The 21,178-nt window shown below is 44.5% G+C and overlaps 1 protein-coding gene across 1 annotated transcript in view; it reads left to right on the forward strand.

Moving 5' to 3' along the window:
• Window positions 1-6,456: 6,456 nt before the first annotated feature.
• LOC146788758 (vomeronasal type-2 receptor 26-like) overlaps window positions 6,457-21,178 on the forward strand; it is a 327,656-nt gene continuing 312,934 nt past the window's right edge. Inside the window, exons 1-2 of the mRNA XM_085630965.1 lie at window positions 6,457-6,555; window positions 6,613-7,431. Of these exons, the coding sequence (XP_085487091.1) occupies window positions 6,457-6,555; window positions 6,613-7,431 (918 nt within the window). The remainder of the gene's footprint in view (window positions 6,556-6,612; window positions 7,432-21,178) is intronic.

Here is a 21,178-nt window from a genome sequence, read left to right on the forward strand (position 1 = left end):
CTGGACTTTAGTCGCTTAGCTTTGAAGTCCAGTTCCTTTAGGCTCCTCGCATGAGTCAATCACTCTAGTATAAGCTTCTCCTCCATGGCCAGTTTGTGCTGCTCCATTGCCAACTTTTTCATTTTCTCGTCCTCCTCCATAGCCAATTGCATTTGCGTTTCCTCTAAGTTGAGCTTTGCTTACTCCAACCTGAAATTTTTCTCCTCACTCTGTCTTCCAGATCCTCTGGGGTCAGGCCTTTAATATATACACTACCCCCTGCTCTGTGGGAACCTCCACTCCATTGACTCCCTGCCCCACAGGCAGATCCAGATTCACCAGTGAATATATGATGTTATAACACATGCAATTACAACACATGCTTTACATCACAACTACTGTTACATTTCATGATTTTACAACACATGCCATTACAACACATTTTTTAAATCTACCATTACAACTCATTCCATTACAATGCACACCATTGCAACACATACCATCACAATGCATAATACTTTTAGACAACAGTAGGGTACGTGTTGGATAGTGTAGGGGTCAAAATTACTATTCCGACTCCAGTGAGTGTAACAGTAGGGTAGGTGTGGGATAGTGTAGGGGTAAAAAATACTATTTCCACTCCAGTGAGTGCAACAGTAGGGAAAGTGTTGGATAGTGTGACGGTAAAAATTACTATGCCCATGTACCCCGAAATCAATACCACCCTAATACTAAAATCTCCATTACTTACCTTATAATGCGTTGTAATGGTATATGTAGTAATGGTATGCATTGTAATGGCATGCGTTGTAGTGACATGCGTTGTAATGGCATGCATTGTAATGGCATGCGATGTAAAGGCATTTGTGTTGTAACAGTTTCGTTGTAAAGGTAGGTTGTTGTTGTAATGACTGCGTTGTAATGGATGTTTCCCTTCACCAGTGAATCTAGCTCTATGTCATAATCCTCTGTAACCACATCCTCTTCCTCTGGGGTCACAGAGAAATCCTGGGCCCTCTAAACAAGCCCTCATTGACCTTTCTAGCTCCACCTTCTTGGTGAAGCCCCTCATGGAAACCCTAAACTACTTGCAGAAGGTTTTGAGCTGGGGGGCAGTATAACTCTCCAACTGGGCCATCTCACACTCCATGATTGCAGGTGCAGATACAGGAACTCGAGTTGGAGACATTATTTTAGGGAAAAAATGCCAATCAGTGAGATTTGAAAAATTAAAAATCAGAAAGAGTAGGGAAAAATTACCAATGATGATCAGAGACTATTGATTCAGATGGTAGTGCGGGCCAAATTACTGTAAGAAACTGCATAAAAAGAAGTCCTATCCTCACCGCTGAACATCAATGTTGTAAATTGAATTTCTGGTGGGTAGAAGTATGCAACCTGTCCAAGCAGGTAACACAATCCTAGTCAGGGTAAGTCAGATACACACCCTAAATTAACCTGTGTACACCCCCTGATAGCTTGACACACCCTAAATTAACCTGTGTGCACCCCCTGATAGCTTGCCACAGAACATTCAAGCTTAACTTAAGAGGCAATGTGTAAAGTATTTCTGCAACATATCAAACAGTAAAACAGTGTAAGGCCCATAAAAAAAATCCACAGCAGTTTTATAAACATAGAGCTTAATTTGATGAACAAAACAAGACCAAAACAACAAAAATCCAATAAGTGGAACTAAATTTATGAATTTTTTAAAAATATCTTTATTTATAGTACTTAGAGTCATAAAGCGCCAACCGGGGCTATCTGGTCGCATTGATCCAGGTCAAATCTGAAAACTCAAGCAGACCGCAATGGAGCGCAGGTCAGATACAGGAGCCAATCAGAGCCCTTGCAAACACTACCTTCACGGAGAAAGCGTCAATGTCAAGGAGCAGCTGTGAGGAGTGGTCAGAAGCAATATATTGGTATCAATCCAAAGGATTGTAGGAGATGTGTCAGTTCTGAGTTGCACAGTTTGGGGATGCATCGGTGTCGAACCCCGGGCCATGAAGGTAATGCCTTGTTGTCAAGCTATGCTTTCAGCATTGTAGAGTTCTTGAAGCAGAGATGCGTTAAAGGCAAATTCTTCTGTTCCAACCGGCGCAAAGCAGATGGCACTTGGATACTTGCATACATATCTAGCAGGTAGCAGGGCAGGCACAGAACTTCCAGCAAGCAAGAGGGCAGGCACAGAAGAAAAGGAGAATTTGAAGTGCACAAGGTCCCTGCCCTTCTTGCTCTGGCTTCAGACTTACTATAGTAGGGCATGCCATTATTTGTGTGTGGACTATTCAGATGCAAGTGTCAGCTCCTCCCTCCATTCTAGATCAGAAAGACCCATCTACCTGATGAAGGGCCAAACGAATGTGAATGACACACCTCAGCTCCCTTTGTGTGTGATTGTCTAGACAGAATGTACAAATCCCAATTGTCACCCACCCTGACATGTATTTAGAGACAGGCAGAGGCACAGAATGGTTAAAGTATAAAAATGGCAACCTTCTAAAAGTAGCACTTTCAGACTAACAAGTTAAATTCCAACTTTATCATAAGTTGTGATTTTAAATTGTCGGTCCAAAGAAACCAAACGCAAAATATCCATCTTGTTCAAATTGGAAACTACACTTATAAGATGTAATGAGGTAATCGCTAATCGCAATGGTAACCTAAGGAAAAGAAAGGCCTTGCAGAAAATGTTTAAAAAATGTAATCGTTTTTCACAACCAGGACATATAAAACTTAGAAGTATATATATCTTAGTTTTTTAAATACACTACACCCTGCCCATGTGGCTGTTTAGGGCCACCCTTAGGGGGGACTTATATGTATCAAAAAAGAAGGTTTAGGCCTGGAATGTGGATTATCTTGCCAGGTCAACATGGCAGTTTAAACTGCACTCCCCGGCTCTGCAACAACAGGCCTTACACATGCTTAAAGGACTACTGAAGTGATTGGTACTATCGGTGCTGCAGGCTCACTAGTAGCATTTAGTTTTCAGACTCAGGGCAAATGTAGTGCACTTTACCAGGGATTTATAAGTAGATTAAATTTGCCAATTGTGGATAAGCCAATGTTACCTTGTTTTAAGAAAACAGCACAAGCAATTTAGCACTAGTCAACAGTGTTAAAGTGCCCAGAATCCTAAAGCCAGCAAAAATGAAGTCAGCAAAACAGGAGGTCAGAAAGCAAAAAAGTCAAGGGAACCCATCGCAAGGGTGCCAGATCAAACAAGTATTTAAACAGAATGACACCAAAACTAATGGTGTTACTTCTGTTTTTGCATATGATATTGATATTAGCAAACACCAAATGCAGAGTATGACCAGTCCTATGTGTAGGACCCTGTATGTGTTTATTAAGCCCTATTGTTTCCATAAAATCTAATCAAATCAGATGTTTGTTAAGCGCGGCTACTCACCCGTAAGGGTCTCAAGGTGCTGGGGGATTGTGGGGGTGTTCACAGGTTCCAGTCCATCAAGGAGGGGGTCTGTCGAAGAGCCAGGTTTTGAAGTTTCTTGTGAAGATGGGGAGCGATGTTATCTGTCTGAGGAGGAGCGGAAGGTCGTTCCAGGCTCTGGCCGCATGGAAGGAGAATGAGAGACCTCTGATCTGGTCTTTTTGGTGCGGGGGACCACAGCATAGGAGACTGGGCTGATCATAGGGTCATTTGGGGTGTGTGGAATTTGAGTCAGGTATTCAGGTATGCTGGTCCGGTGTCGTGGAGGGCCTTGTGAGCGTGGGTTAGCATCTTGAAGGTGACTCTAGCTTCGATGGGGAGTCAGTGGAGTGTGCGCAGGTGCTGGGAGATGTGGCAGTGTCTTGGCAGGTTGAGGACCAGTCTTGCGGCCGCGTTTTGTATGTTCTGTAGCTTGCGGTGAGGTTTTTGTTTATTCCGGCAGAGAGTGCATTGCCATAGTCGACCAGGGCGTGAGTGACGGTCTTTCTGTGTTCGACGGGGGCTCCATTTGAAGGTCTTACGTAGGAGGCGGAGGGTGTGGAAGCAGGAGGACGAGACAGAGTTGATCTGGTGATCTATTTTGAGCTCTGAGTCCAGGATTATTCCCAGGTTGCGTGCATGGTCTGTGGGGGTGGGCGGGCTTCCGAGGGCAGGGGGCCACCAGGTGTCATTCCAGGCATCTGGGTTTGGGCCCATGATGAGTGCTTCCGTTCTGTTGGTGTTTAGTTGTAGGCACCTTTTTTTCATCCATTTGGCGACGGCTTCCATGCCTTCTCGAAAGTTGTGTCTGGCGGTGTTGGGTTTTTTGGATAGGAAGAGGATGAGTTGGGTTTCGTCTGCGTATGTCACAATGTTGAGTCCGTAGGTTCTGATGATGGGGGCGAGCGGAGCCATGTAGACATTGATGTATACCACAGAGGTAAGTAATTCAGCTGCTTTTTTGTCATCCCTGTTGTGAACTCTGAAGTTAAAGTTTTCAAGCCCGATCAAATTGGAGTGTGTGATAAGTAGTGGGCTGAGAAAGTTCACTAAGTTGTGATCAAAATTAGAATCAGGTTAGCATGATATCACTAGGATATGTTTATCTAAGCTAAGCTTAGCTGCCGGTCACAACTCTATACACATGTGAGGAGACTCAGAATGGACTTATCAAGGTCCGATTGATTTTATTAGCAACAAAAAGATTGAAGTGGTCCTTGTATCTGTGGGGCTACGCACGGTAAAGGATCAAGCAGTTTGCAAGCAGATAAACGTCTTATTACGGAGGCCAATATATACAAAGCAGGTTCGAGAAAAATCGTTCCTGACTACTTTTGAATTAGAGCCTTGATAAAGCCCAGGGGGAGAAACGTGCATCGGCTGCTGTTGTTCTGCGTATTTTGAAAAGTGGAAATAAAAATGAACGGAAATACCTGATTCAAGATTGTGCCTGGCTCTCAATTGAAAGGTCATTTGATTATTGGCATAACTGAAATGTTTTGTGTGGGAATTTTTTTTTTCTTTTTCTCTATTCTCCTTTGACTTCTGTGTTGGATTAGAGATATAATGATCGGGTGTGCTCTGGTGTATTGTGGTTCAATATTGTTCTAGGAGTGTGTTTCTAGGAAAGATATACCCTGGTGGGTGGGTATAGTTACATCATATGAGCACCTCAAACAATTACTGTTGAATTGAATTATTTAGACTTAGTTCCATCAATAGATGTGCAGATCATCAAGCAAACCCACAAAGCTCTGGAAATAAATTACCTTTATAGCATGTCTGAAGATCGCCACTGTCCCACCTCCTAAACTTCCCTTTCTGGGTATCTGTATCCAATATCCCTTGGGGCAAGACTTCCCAAATTCTGGATTTATGTCCGATGAGGCCATTGTTTCCATAATTATTTGAATATCTGTTCCTGTGTCCTTAAGTAGGAATTTAACTTCTATTGTGTCTTTATGGATGGATTTAGACTTAGTGAGTCCATAGTGGAAGACTCCCTTCCCTTTATATATATTGGCGCTATCTATATTGTAGGTTCTGTGGAAATGATCTCATTGGTGGTTGCCCTCCTGGATCGTGGCATTGTAACTAAGAAAAAGGGGGCCTCAAGGCAAGAAGTTCTCGTGTACCTTCTCCACTTTACCTAAGTGCTAAGGTCATGGAGAGCTCTATGTTGTGAGGGAAAACCAGCATAGGGGCGGACACTGTGTGCGGTTGATGTGCCAACACGTGAGGACAGATCTTCCTTTATGGCACGCCCACTGGGTGCCCTTACATATGTGCCCATATAATCTCCCAATTCATAGGGTGGGATATGCAGTGTGCAAAATAAACTATACCTACCAAGATTGTATCTAGTGGGAGTGCTTCTGGTGGGGGGTAAAATAGGTTGCCCTGTCGCAAAGGCCTCACTTCAGTCAAATGTGCAAAAGCGCGATCAAGCAACAGCGCAACAGTCTATCAGCAACTGGTTATTCTAAACAGGAATTGATTTTTAAATGAAAGTGGACTTGTTCTGGCTTGTAATTTCCAAGTGCAGATTTTTAGTGCAGAGCGTAAGAATTCCAGCAATTCACTTAGCAGGGAATTTTAAGGCTGTTCCATTAAAACAACTAAAAACAGCATACATCACAATCAAACAAAAATGTTAAAAGGAAACGAAACATAATGTGGATTAGTTTCTGCAGGGCGTCCACAGCCCATCTCCCATTAAATAGGATGGGACGTGCAGTGTGCAAAATAAACTAGAACTCCTACCAAGATGCCATCTAGCGGGAGTGCTTCTGAAGGGGGGGTAGAAACTCATAGGTTGAGTCCATATAGATTAAAGCAAAGGGTATGAACATATTTGATCCATTTCACTCTGAAGAGGTAGCAGACTTCCGGGAATGAGAAAGCACTTTGGAACTGAACGGATGTGTTACAGTTAAGCAAACCACAGCACTTCTGTGAAAAACATCTTGAAACACCCATAGCTTTGTAAAGTGTCCAATAGCTCAAGTCCATATCTTTGTGAGGTCAGCTATGGTACCATGGATCCAGTCTTCAATGACAGAAATCAGTTCTCATCCTTTTACCGCACTGTCCCGAATGAGATCCAGATCCACAAGCCACGCACCATCGGCAGTAATGTGTGTTCATGGAGGTTGGTGCAATATGTCTAATAGCTAATATTATGTCTTCCTCAGGTCAGCTATGGTGCCATGGATCCAATGTTCAGTGACAGACATCGCTTCCCATCCTTTTACCGCACTGTTCCCAATGAGATACACGAGGCACGCGCCATCTCCCGGCTGCTCCAGCACTTTGGCTGGACCTGGGTTGGGATCCTTATTTCAGATGATGAGAGCGGCAGGAGGGCTGGTGAGGAGCTGGAGAGAGAGATCACCAGGAGTGGAGGCTGTGTGGCCTTCCTACAAAGAGTCGGCAAGTCCTGGGACATTGAGCAGGATCAGATTTCTAAAACAATCCGTGTTTCTTCTGTCAATGTTTTGATAGTTCACTGTTCATTTGCTTACATGAATTCAGGCCTCCTAGACCACTTGCAAGGTCTGCCTACTATAGTTTGGATCACTTCTGCAGTCACATCACATCTGAAAGATTTTATAAATTTCTCCGGAATGAATATTTTCAGTGGTGCACTGGAATTTTCTATTCCTAAGGGACAGATTCCTGGACTGACAGATTTCTTGTACAGTGTGAACCCTTTAAATTTCTCAGACAATAACATGTTTGTGTGGCTTTGGGTGCTAGAATTCTATTGTTCTCCTGATTTACTGGATAGGACTTTTGCCTATGAATCCTACTTCCCTCATTGTACAGGGAAGGAGACAATGAGAGATGTAGACCCCTTTATGTACGATGCTTATAATTTCTACATCACTTACAGTGTTTACACTGCGGTCTACGCAGCTGCTCATGCCTTACACAACATGATCTCATCCACAGCCCACTCAGGACATCCCTCAGAGAGTGAAAGTTTAGAGAAGGACTTCCAACCATGGCAGGTAGGAGAGTCACTTTCTAATTCTAAATATATATGTCAATCAAATATAATATGACACACATAGTGCACATTTAATGTCATTCCCCAAGAGATAAACACATTTTCCAAATTAGGCATTTTGTACAGTGTTGTTTGTCAGTATGAAGTCACTTCTGAGCCCCTGTCCCAACTATTACAGATAAGTTTATAATTTAAAGACAGTTTGCAGCTATTCATCAAGACTGTGATGCAAACAAGTCCAAAGGCTTGATTTGGGATTGTGTTTTTAAATAGTAGTAAAGTAATGAATGCAAGTGCTTTGAGCTACTTTGCGCCTCTTTGTTCGAATGAGGCAGCCCACCAATCCATGGATTTTGATGCAAATCACAATTTTTTTTAGAAAGATAAACAAACCCTTTAACCCAAAATGCATGCCTGCTCGAAGAAGGAATAAAGATTAGGGAAACTTTTCTTTTCATAGATCTCTTTCAACTTTGCATGTGTGATGAACTGTACAAATAGAAACTTCAAAAAGTGTTCAAATTGGCAAAAGCACAGTGTTTTTTACAGGAAGAGTCTCCTTCCAATAAACACTATGCTTAACATCAAGTACACACCCTCACTAGTGCAAGAGTGTTTATATTGGCACAAGGCATCCTAAATTGTGGTACCACATGGGAAGAGAGGAACAGCACCAATCTGTGTACATTTGGTACAGTTCTGCCCCCTACATTTAGCACAATGCAATGTTGGTTGCTAAGAATACGCCTATAACATTCTATTCCTCAATATTGTTTATATTGTTTATATTATTTTAATAATGTTGATAATTTAGAGTCTTCTTTGGAACAGGAGAAGGGCATTGGTGCAAGCAACTCAGACAAGACTTAGGTTGTCATCTTCAGGAACAAGCCATCCCGTGGAGTTACACTTGGCAGTCCACCAAACTCAGCCCTACACCCACCCCCTCCAACCACTCATCCAACCTCTGAATCATCCTAGACACCCAGCTAACCATGAGGCAACACATCACCCAACACCGTCCCCTCCGCTTGTTAACACGCCCTCTGATGGATACCTGTCTCAACCAGGAAGATGGTAATCAAGGCCCTCATCACTAGGCCTGGGCTAAAATTCCATTCCACTCGCGGAAATTGCGATAATTTGACATTTTCGCGTTCCGTGGAGAGCGCGAAAATGTCAAAATTTCCGAAATCAGCATTTTACCAGAAATTTTTTGCTTGCTCGCGCTGTAAAATAATACATTCTCGCGTGCGCGCTATCGCCTTACCTGAATCCCCCCATTCGCCGACAAGTTTTCCCGATCCAGTTGCGTTCTCCACAAGATGTTGGATTGTTGGTAGCCATTTGCGCAGTAACGCCATTCGTCACGCGATCACGTCTTTCTTCTCGCGATCATGCACCGCGAGACAAGTGAACACAAGATGGGCGCGCCCGTGAGCAACCGAATGGGTAAGTTGGCGAGCCGCTACCATGCAGAAAATACCGTGAACGGGCGGGAAGAAAACGTCTGCATCTTCGCAATATTTCCGAGTGTTTGCGGAGATTTGTAAACTTTTCGCGATAATTTGCGAAAGTGAATTTCGCAAATTCCGCCCACTCCTACTCATCACCAGCCGACTCGAATACAGCAATGCACTCTACACTGGAACCACGAAACAGCTCCTAAACCACCTACAGACAGGCCAGAACTTGCCAGCATCACCCCCACCTCAGCACCCTCCGCAGGCTGCCCATCCAGAAAAGATGCATCTTCAAACTCTTCACACACATCTACAGCGCCCACCTCAAGTCCAGACCCTCATACATCAAAAACAGCCTGACATGCCACAAACCGACCATAGAGCTCTGATCCTCCTCTCTCGCCTTGGCCCACATACCCCACATCCGTTGGAGATGCTGCGGTTGCTACTCCTTCTCCTATCTCACCACAAAGTCCCTGAACAACCTCCCACTCCACCTGCAAGCCTCCTCAACTTTGGAGGACTTCAGGAAAAAGCTCAAGACCTGGCTCTTCAAATGCCACCACACTCCAACCAAGGCTCATAGAACCCCAGTGCCTGGAGACCCCCCAGGGTAACAAGACACGCTCTACAAGACCCTCTGATTGATTTTTCGATTGATTGATTGATTGAGGCTCCTGACTCCTAATATGCTTCTGCATGTGGAGAAGTGTGGCTCAATGGTTAGAGCGGCAGACCCTGATGCAGAGGTCTGGCCCGGACCAGGGTTCAATTCCCACCTCAGCGGGTCTTGGGCTCAATTTCCCCGGATCTGATAATTCTCGCCTTGGTGCCTATTCTAATCATGAGTCCCACTCTGCAACTCTGGGCAATAGCTTGCTTAATCTCCACAATGGCCCCAACAGCGCTAGGATGCCTGGCTTTACCTTGGGGGTGCCCAGGAGTGGGCACTTCACAGGAAAGGCCAGGAAGGGTTCCACAGCGGTATGTGCACAGCGCCTGAGAGACCCTTTCGGGGGTGTGCGGAGCGCTATATAAATGCACTATATTTACATTTACATTGCTGGATGAAATGTGAAGTTGTGAGATGTAGATTTGTTTAAAGAAGGAGTAAGATGCTGACCTTGGCAGGTATCCCAGGCCTTTGTTCTAGTAGATAATATAATAAAATATATTATTTTCTGAAATAGATATTTATTCTGCCAATGATTGGCTTTCAAAGCTTCTTTCTTGTGATCTTGGTCCTGAAGGTTCAGGCATTCTAGGAACTTGATTTACACAGTTCTGAGGTTGGTCAATGAGCAGTTTAAATAGACACAGGAGAAAAAACGTTTTCCGAAACATGGATCCTTGCATGTTGACATCTGAGAACACAATGTTGATGTGAGGATGACATGAGCTACAATGCAGCAATCTGCTTTGGAAGTGCTTCCTAGGCTCTTATCTTTCTGTGACGTCGCAGGTGGAATTCCCATTTAAACATGTGCTATAGATTATATAGAAATAGCCAAACTCGCTCATCTTTTCACTGCAGTGGACAGCTAAAGGGACCTTGAGGTTCGCTGAGATGTTGCCTCCACATCCCTAGTGGAGTACAATCTGCTTGATTTGTCAATCCTGCCCACCTACCTGGCTGGTATCTCTAAGCTTACAGTAGAGGGAGCCCATCAGCAGCTTCTTTGTAGGCTCAGTGAATTATTAAACAGGTGCTATCTTGTTTCGGATCCTGCTCAGCATGGCAGTCTATATTAGATAAACAACCCAAAAGTGGGAGTTTGAGTAAAACAAACAATCAACGACTCTAATACAGAGTGAGAATTCTTCCTGCACTTTGGGGTTAGTTGATGGATTTCCTACCTGGGATCATCATGCTTCCCATGGAAACCAGAGGAAAGGAAATCTAATGCTTATAGACTCAACCTAATGAACGGTTCAAGCACATATATGAAAAGTCTAGAGGAGCCAGCTGAAGCTCCTCTAGTAGAAACTCAGATGTTCGCTCACCCCTATTCATGGTACCGAAACAGTGAACTTGACAGATGGGTGAACTGGCAACCTATGGCTATTCATTTGCTTCTCCAAACTTTAAATGGCACCCCTAGCTCACAAATATACTCATCAACGTGTTAGCTCACTCACCAGGCTACTCATTTTACTACCTTCTACCCTTCCACACTGATTCACTCACTCTCATCTTCTCAATCATCTGATCACTCACTCACTTTCTACTCACTGACTCACTTTGCTCACTTGATTTGTTACCCACAATATGTCTAGAAATGAACCCTTCAGTGGGATCAAATCAACTTATACAATGCGTGCAGCATTTGAAACTTTGGATGTCTAAAGCAGAGGAGACTTTCAAGCTATATTTCATCAGCATACTAGGAATCTTGATGTTATCTGTGAGAACAGTGCCAAGCTGTTCCACGTAACATTTGAAGATAACATTGGCCTGCATGGTACACCATGTGTGATTGGGATCTTTTAAGAAATGGAGGTACCCATGTGAACAACTCTGTGTTGGGTGGAAAAATAGGAGGAGAACCAATGAAGGATGTTGCTGCTGAATTCCATTCAACATTTCAGGATGTCAAAGGCAGCTAAGAACTCTAACAATATCAGAAGGAAAGGTCATCTTCAACTTATGTTAATAGGGCACTGGCTCAATGTGTAAAGGAGCAGTGTTGGTGCTGCCATGTGATTTGAAACCAGGCTGGCACTCATGGTTGGCAATCCTGCCCTCCCTCTTCTAAGGCTTTTACATAATTCAAGACATTGTCCTTCTGCCTGGTTTCTCCCATTTCTTTTAAACTAATGCTGCTGATTTTTAACACTGCACACTAAGGCAGTTATGTCCAGTCCCCAGTGTATGTGCCATTACCCTAAAAACATGATAAATTGTCTAAATTCTAATTGACATATGTAGCTCCCCAATATACCAATGGCACAGGAAAGGTAAAATATTGTTCGCGGGCTGCAGCACAGTTTGTTCCATACACTAATTTGCACCCTTTAAATATGTAGGTGAATTTGACTGGTGGAAACCTTACTTTTGAAAATTAAATGTCACTTCTAAGTAGGCCATTTAGCCCACAAGGCAGAGTATCTGGTATTTAAAAGTGCAACAAGCAAGGGCTTAATAATTGCATCTTCCTACAATGAATAGCCCCAAAACCTATTTCCACTATTAGGGCTGTACCTTTCCTATAAGAAAATACCAAAGCTAAAATAAAGGCATAATGCTAATAAGTTCGAATGGGGGGAAGCTACAGAGCTGCTTAAACAGCTATTTTTAATTTTGAATAAATATTTAGGAAATGTGATTTTCAAAACGTTACCTTTAACCTGCCCACATCTTTAGTAGGTTAATTAGCATTACCCTACTGGCAGATGGCTTGCCCATGCCTTCCTTTAATAAGATCTGAAAACAGCTCCCACAGAGCACACAAAAGCTTTGGCTTTGTTGAGAGGATATATTGTGATGAGGAAGGTGACTCAGGTAGTTCAGCCAGAAGGATCTAAGAACTTAATTAATTTGAAATGGTGCAGATCAGCGAGTTTGGCAGATGGGTCAGCCACCAAATGTATGGCTGTTCATTAGCTTTTCCAAACTCTAAATAACCCCCACATCACACACTTAGCAACTTGGTAACTCACTTACCTGACATCTCAAGTATTACCCTCCAGCCTACCTCACTGACTCACCCACCCTCTTATATGCTCAATAATTTGATCACTCATTCACTTTCCACTCACTGACTCAATTTCTTGCTTGATGTTTTACCCTCAACATGTCTTGAAAATTAGCCCTTCAGTTGGATAAAACAAACTCAGTTTTGCACAAAGAGTAGAGTTCAGTGATAACCATCAAAGGAGTTTCCTTCTATCCAGCGCCACGAAGGGATCTTTCAAACCTGCATGGGCAGTGTGTCATAAAGAAAAGTGCTTACAGTATCTTCCATGACATCAGTCCCTGCTCACACTAAGCCCAAGTGGACCTAATGGATGCCAAAGTTGTCAATGTTCTGGCTGGGGGAATTATTTCATACTGAGATCAACAGATCAACATGGCCTCCATAGTAACTTTATAGACTAGCCCAGAGAAGAGCAGAAACAGGTTAAATAATGGCCACTGCAGATGTCCAACATGTACCCCATTTAGAACATAACTCCCCAGTGTGAGACCAAAATCAAAAAGTATGGCTTAATCAAAAGAGAAAGAGAGAGCAGGAGAAAGAGAGAGAGTACATTGAAGTTGAACAATTGTAGTTGTAATTCTTTCACAACAACCTCTGATTAAAGTAAAATATATCAAGCAACATATTATTTTGCTACTGGGGAGTCATACTAAGGAGTTAGTGATTAATAAATCTTGTCAGCAACTATTACTTTGCTTTCACCACGAAAAGCACACAGATTGAAGTTAAAATAGTGTCATGGCCCCAGGTGGGCTACGATCCACCAGAGATTGTGTCAGATGCACTAACCCGAGCTATCCTAAACCCAGCAGGAGCGATGTTTGTAATTATTCTACCACGCCCCTCACTGTCATTTCTGATGGCCTGTGTCACAATGAAGGGAATGGGGGAATGGGACAAAATAATAAAGAAACAAGATCACATCCATTGGTTCAATGGACACCCTTGTCTGTGGTTACCAAGTAGGCATCGTCCTTGATGTAATAAAAGGTGAGCGATGAGGATGTGGAGTACACTATGATATAAAGTTAAACATAAACAGAATTACCCACAGATCTTCACACCCAATGCAAGCACTCCACTGTGCATCCCAGCCCACTCATTCCAGTATCTGTATCATGTGTTCATGCAACCACATCAACAGGTAGCAGAGGATCTTTGCTCAGGAAGATGACAGTTTGTTGCACTCAGTTAAGTCACTGAATAATCGCATGAAGGAGTGGAGCTCTTCTCCAATCCAAAAGTGCTGTTGGTCAGCTCTCACACGTGTTCCACAATAATGAACTGGCCAGACCTGGACATTGTAGAAAGCTGGGCATGAGATGCTGAGGGCAGTGTGATATGTGCTAGCAGTTACAGTCCTGTATATACAGGCTTGTTACATTTGCCTAAAACTGCTGCAGCAAGATTCTATTATAAGGCATTAAAGATGCCCCCTTGGGGTTGTGTGACTGGTAGTGTGACTTACTGTACAGTTTTATATGCACCGATTTTCACTACAGGTCCGTTACAAAGGATGACATGCATACATCCACTGCAGACTCGTGAAACAGGATGACGACGTACACTGCAGACTTGAGAAACATAATGATTTGCTAATGTCCTCTGCAGAATCGTGACTCAGTATCAACTATATGCCATTATCATGAAGCTGCTCTGAAGACGCAACCGAGGCTGCACCGATTCCTGATTGCCTAGCATCTTCGTTCTGTCGGGGAATGCCTTTATAGTCCCGGTCCAACTAGGATGGCTGCTCAGTGGGGGACTCATTTTCTAGTTGTATAAACACAAGGCTCATACCATATCATGTTCTCAGTGACTCATTTGCTGATTGTATAGTCATCAGGTCCAGTCTGGTTGACTCATTTCCTGATTGTATAATCACCAGGCTCACTCCATAACTGGTGTCTCATTTCCTGATTGTATAATCATCAGGCACAGTCTGGGTGACTCATTTCCTGATTGTATATTTATCAGACCCAGCCCATAATGCAATGCTGTCACTATAAGAACTACACACAAACTATATGAGGTGAGAGCACATACACAATCCGAAGCATAAGTGGAAAGCCCACATATACTCGACACAGATGCATATGGGTTATAAATGTGAGTTTATGGAGAGCACAGCCATCAAGATCATACAGCTCCTGTCTAGGGATGCACATCACAATAACAAGCGTCATATATGGTGGTGTATGTCCACCTGACAGCTTGTCTGCACGATAAGTGTGGTGCTGTTTGTGATAGCTATGTAAATGATGGAGCTGGTTTTCATGAGTAGGTGGGCAGCCAAAGGGTACAGGTGGAGTTTCATCATGATTGGGTGATGTTATCATATTTCTAAAGACCATGGATAAGGCATGATGCATCTTATTGAATGCCCTTACTGGGTGTCAGTGTGGAGTCTAGAAGGTCATGGAGTAGGGCATTACCACTATCAATATGTGAGAGTGTGTGGGCTTGTACAGCAGTTCTGAAGTCACATTCTGGAAGACATGGTTTGACTTACTTTAGAAGAGAGAGCTGGTAGCAGGTCAGGATTCGATGTGTGAGGCATTGGCCCTTATCTTTGGTTCTTTCAAATGTCTTTGGTAGTGATTGAGGGCTGTCTTGAAGGCGGTCTTGCCAGTCATGCCGTTTCTGGTGTGCCATCTCCTTTCCAGTTGTTTCAGTGTACCAGATAGCCTTCTTGGTGGATCTTCTGTGGTTGTTGTTGCTGATGGGAGAGATGCTGTTGGAGCACTTGGTGATTGATTGTTAAAGTTTCTGACTTTTTGCTCTAGGTTGTTGGAGGAGATGGAATGGGTGGTGTTGAAGGCATTGCTCCATGTGTCCCTTAAGAATTTGCTTCAGCTGTAGTGTGGGGGTGTTAGGTAGACTGGGGCGAAGGTCAGTGAGATGGTGATGCTGAAGTGGATGGTGGAGTAATCGGTCCAAGTGAGTTTCATGGTGTGGTTGTACCTGATGCAGTCACTGATAGTGAAGATGGGGTCTAGCATGGGGTCTGCAGTGTGCATGGAGTCCTGGTTGAGTTCATTACTATCTCCGGGTCCGTATGTATGTGGATGCCAAGTTACCGCACTGAGTCAGATTTCCATAGCAAGGGAAATTCAAATGTCGAAGGACTCGTGGATGGAATAATATTGATTTCTCCCAGATAATGCACAAACCAGAAAGGCCATCAAAAGAGTCTCCTCTCTGAGAACAGGAGTAAGATTCATCTCTGATTTGTGAATATACAACAAAGTGTCTTCCGCATAATCCTATATGATGAGGTGGTAACCAGGAAAATGCAGCCCCCTATGGCCATGATATTCTCTCAAAGCACAGGCCAGTAGCTCTGAAATATTCACATATAGCAAAGGTGATAATGGGCAGCCCTATCGGGTATTTATAGTAATCATAAGGGGTCTGTAACCAAATTACCAAAGCAAACCTGAGCGAAAGGAGCCATATTTAACACATTGACTAATTGCTAAAATACTTCCCTAACTTCAATGCGGCGCAGAACAGTGCTCATAAAGGCCCATTCCACGAAGTCAAATGCCTTTTTGGCGTCTAAAAAACATGATAGCTGCCTTTACCTCAGGGTCAACACGTTGTATTAAAAAGAATAGGGTTCTAAGATTAACCTTTATGCTATGGCCTAGCATGAAGCCTGTTCAGGGCTGACTATAAATGGGACCAATGAAGCTAGTCTATTTGACAAGAATTTAGCAAAAATGTATAGGAGGAACATAGGTTGAATTGCTTACATGGTTCAAAAGAGTGAAAATCAATGCTTCCCGCATTGAAGATGGCATACCGTTAGCATCACCCATCTCCTCGTATAATGTAAATAAGTAGAGTAGGAGCAATTCCTGATATGTCTTGTAAAAAAAGACAGTGAGGCCATCCATACCAGGGGCATCTGCAGCTCGCATGTTCTTTAATACCTCAAGGATCTCAGCAGACTCCGGGGGGGTCATAAGGTGCTCTCTGTTATCTGGGGTGAGCCACGACATGAATATGTGCTCCAAGTAATGAAGTATAGCCTCATAGTTGGCAGTAATTCCTGAAGTGTACAAAGCGGCATAGTATCTGCAAAATCTATCTGCTATTCATAGAGGGACTGTCCAGTTTTGTCTAGTATTTCTGTGATTGTTCGGACGTCTCTCCTAGACCGCATCAGCCCTGCCAGAGTATCTCCAGGTCTTTCACCTTCCCCATACATCCTAGCCGTTGAGTATTACCCATGTGTGTAATTTCACTGTCCACCATGTCATCACTCTCCTTAAGCCGCGTCTGGATGTCATGCAGGGTTTGGGGATCACTGTAACCTTGATGTTCCCTCTCTAACTGTGCAATTTCTACTTCCAATTTCATGAGTCTACCTCTCAAAGACCTGAGAACCCATACGTGCTTTGCAATGGTGACCCCCTGATAGAGACTTTAAATGTCTCTCAAACTGTCGCAAACTTGTCGACTGTGCCTATGTTATTAGAAAGGTCTGCCTTAAAACGGGGTCTAATAAGGAATAGGGCTGGAAGCACCAGGCGAATAGCTCAAATTTTCAAGGAGGAAGTGCTAAATCTAAAATTATTGGTGAGTGGTCATAGTAGGTCCTCGGAAGAGGATCACATTTAATTACTCTGGAAGCTAAGGTTTTGGACACTTACCAAAACCCAATGCGGGTGTAAATGTTGTGTACAGCCAAATAATGTATATACCCAGTGGTTTCTGAGAACTTATGTCTCCATATGTCGATTAAGTACAGTTGCTCCATTAAAACCAGGATCCCCTTAGCCTTACTATTGCAATCACTGAGAAAAGTAGATGCAATAACCTATTCCTGCACAGCGTCGACTGTGTCCCTCTCCAATGACAGCAGCACCCACCACAATGTTGAAAATGCATGTTGTGCATTACAGTGCACTAGGTGGCAGGCACCACACGGTGCCTTCCACTTAGTGTACTCAAATGTAGGCTGGTACCCATGCACATAAACCTCCCCCCATTGGGGGCCTGCAACGGGCTGCCGAACAAGATCTCCACCAGCCTTTTCATGACGGTGTCGCCGTCATGGAAAGGCTGGCTCGCAGTCTGCGTTATAATATGGTGGACGTGCTTGCTAGGCATCGCCACCATTTTATGCATGCAGACCGCTCGGCCAGGCATTCGGTCCGATTGCCTGTGGTTCCGTGGTGGACGGTCTTTCCGTCCGCCATGGTCGCAGTCTAGATCCCCCACCATCGTAATGTGGCGGGGGAAATTCACGGTCCGATGGCGGAAGGACTGCTTCCGCAAGGCTGGTGGTGGCGGTCCTTCCGCCATCGTAATGAGCCCCTTAGTCTCTGGTCCGGTGTCTGTACCTGAATTTAGTCACTAGTTGTTACTGCCGCCAGACACTCTAGATGATTTTAGCAAACTATTGTGACTTCTGTTGTGCTGTCTAGTAGAGTCAGAGCCCACTCTCTTCTGAAGCAGAGTCCTCAATATGTGTGGCATGTCTTTTATCTCAGCCATCTTCTTCTTTTCAAATTGAGGTTTTTCCTGTGGAAATTGTTCTTCCTGTTTTATTATGAAGTCAGAAGAGCATTGGGGCTCCTTCATCTGTTTCACATACTCCTCCAATCTGCGCACTGATCGCCCTCCTCTCTCCGAGCATTTTTTGGATGGCTCCTAAAAGGAACAAGAAGGATGTGTATCAGTGGCCTTATACCTTTAAAGGTGTTTAATTGTTTCATGGTTATGGAAATTGTAGCTCATCTCAGAAGACTCCTGTGGAGGAGATTCACCTTGTAATTTAATCTTGTCTTTATTTTTCTTATTATCCCAGCATTCTTTTAAAGACTCTGGTGCCTGTTTTGGAGTTATCCTTTTCAGAATTACACTTAATTTGTGGTTTGTTAGGTCTGGCTCCCAAATTATCCCAACCTCTAGATGTATAGGCTTGAGCAATAATGCCTTTTGGCAGTTCTCACTCCTGATTCTCTAATGGTATCTGGGTGAGACATTGCTATACCGCCAAATGCTGCTGCTTCCACTTTAATAAAACTAGAAATAATTCAGGAGACTGTAGCATAATTGATAATAAGTTTCATTCCCTGATCCAGGGCATGGGCTGCCCAGTATCCATTTTGAAATCTGTGTAATCACCCCTAGCAAAACAGCTATTGATTTTGTATAAATAGCAGCAATTACTGTGCCCCACGTGGTGCAGTTTTCTACCGGGGGAACCATCTCCAAAGGAGGGCACGTTGTGAGAATTCTATGTTTATCTTGGGGTCCTGTATGGGGAAACACTGCTTCAAGCTGATTTTATTTGTGCAATCCAGAACGGAATCTGCTCTGGTCTAAGGGGAACCTTACCTATAACTGCATTAACAGTCACTGGACTTATTGTGGGCATCTCCAATTGTGGTTGTGCAGATTGAACAGCCCTTGCTGGGGTTGATGTTATGGCTCTCATAACGAATTGTATTAGTTGTCTGTATAGTGTAATTATAGTTGCATAAAATCTACAAATTTCTGCTGCTGTGAAAACTCCTTTTTGTGGATATGGTCTATACCCGGCTAGGACTGGCCGTGTTACCTCCTCATTACTGAGGTGACCCAGTCTGACATTTTCTATTGCATGTGGTAGGGTACCTTGGATGAATGTGAAGGAATCAAAGGCAACTCAAAATAGTTTTTAAAAAGACATACTTTTACTATGTTTTTTATAATATCAAGGGCTCACAAAAACACGAGTGCAGGGTGAATATCATACAAATATTTCAATTATAATTAACCCCTTCGACGCGCATGACGGAGCGGTTCCGTCATGCGCGTCGGTTGCGCTGTGCGCATGACCGAACCGCTCCGTCATGGCCCCGGCCGCGCACAGAACCTTCAGCACGGAGCGGAAATCCGCACCGCGCTGAAGGGGTTAATAAGGTTTTAAAAACACATATTATTCCTTATCATTGTTGTATAAATGCCTTTTGTTGGAACTGGCCCTTTTTGCAGGTTCACCCCTAAATGTTTTGCATTTATCCTGCCCTTATTCCCTATGTAGTGTTAGTAGTTTTAGGCCTCTAGGCCCTTTAGCACTGTATCCCAGTGTAAAGTGTATGTGCTCTGTGTTACCTTTAGTGAGACTGGCCTGCCCTCCCATAGGAATGCATGGGGGATATGTGTGTCCATGGTAGTTCCTGATGTGAGAAGAGTGCAGCGTCGAGTTTGGTATGTGCGAACTCGTGAGAATAAATGCTGCGCAATGGTGTGCGCAGATTTATTGTGACTGGTGGAGACGTGCCACTTCTAGAAGTTGGCATGTCTGTCTGCTGTGTGATGTGAATTGCCTGTCTGGCTTGTGATTGACAGGAGCTGAGAGGGCTGGGGAATTCCAGGAGCCAGGGTGAGTCTGCCCGGTGGTGAATGGAGAGATCTGCATGTAGATGGGAGGGAGAAGTTGCACCTGGGACCTGAATGGGGCTGGGCCTTCCCTTCACAATGCTGGCTCCACCTCCTGTGGTGCGTCTGATGTCCCTGGCCTGTCCGGTGAATAGAGAGGGGAGCTGAGCAAAACAAAGTGCTCCTGAACCAGTTGTATCTGGTTCTCCCCTTGCCCTACAGTTGCAGAACAAAGGAAAAGGCTGTATAAAAGAAGGGGCTGTGACCCCATGAAAATGTTCTTGTTTTTGACTTGAAACTACCAGGGTCGTGCTGCCATCTGGGGCCCAGGGGAAGGCTTGCCTCCCTGGGCCCTACCCAGCGCCTGGATGCCTGGAGGACTTCTTCCTGGGACCCTTCTGCTTTGCCTTTTTTTTTTTATTCCCAGGACCCTACAAAGACTTTGCCTACACTTTGGCGCCCTAGGACTTATTCTGTCTTCCAGGACCCAGGACCTCTTTCTGCCTCCAGCTCCCCGTGAGCGCTTTATTTTTATTTCCCCCATGAAAAGGGGGAATGCATGGGTTCTGGGCAGTGCTGATCTTCCGTCTTTATCCCCAGAGGGACTCCCCAGCGTAGGGATTACCCCATCCTGCCTGTAGTGGGAGCCCACTGCGCTTGTCTTCATCTTTCGGTGCCAGGTGCCCACCCTGCATCTTCATTTTTGTCTTTTGATTAATGCGGGGGCCCACCCTGCTTGTTTGAGGCCCAACACGGGTGCCCACCCCACTTCTATATTTGGTTTCGGTCTTGAGGGAGCCTCCCCCTCATTGGCCACTGTTAGAATCACCACGGCGGCCCGAGTCGTGGACCGGGCAGAAGTCAGGCAACGATATCCTTGACGGCAGGCGAGACTTCCGGTTTTGAGACGGAAGTCCCGTGCACGCAGCCGCCGCCGCCGGAGAAGCTGCCCAGGAGGATAAGGATGGTGCCTGCCCATGTGGGCTCCCCGTTGCTGAGGGAGAGCCCCGGGGGCACCAGCCTGTAGGAATGGAAGGCGGAGGGGGCATGAGGCACATTGCCGGTGCCTGCCCCTGCCGCAGGTGAAGAGGAGCGGAGTCCCCCTTGAGCAGCCCGGTAAGTTAAGAAGGGCTGGGGGGCTCCATAGGTGCTTTGTTAGTGCTGACAGCGGCACTGTATGGACAGCAGTAGGGCGTTGATATAA

The sequence above is a fragment of the Triturus cristatus genome, chromosome 10 (genome assembly GCF_964204655.1).
Source record: "Triturus cristatus chromosome 10, aTriCri1.1, whole genome shotgun sequence".
NCBI lineage: Eukaryota > Metazoa > Chordata > Amphibia > Caudata > Salamandridae > Triturus > Triturus cristatus.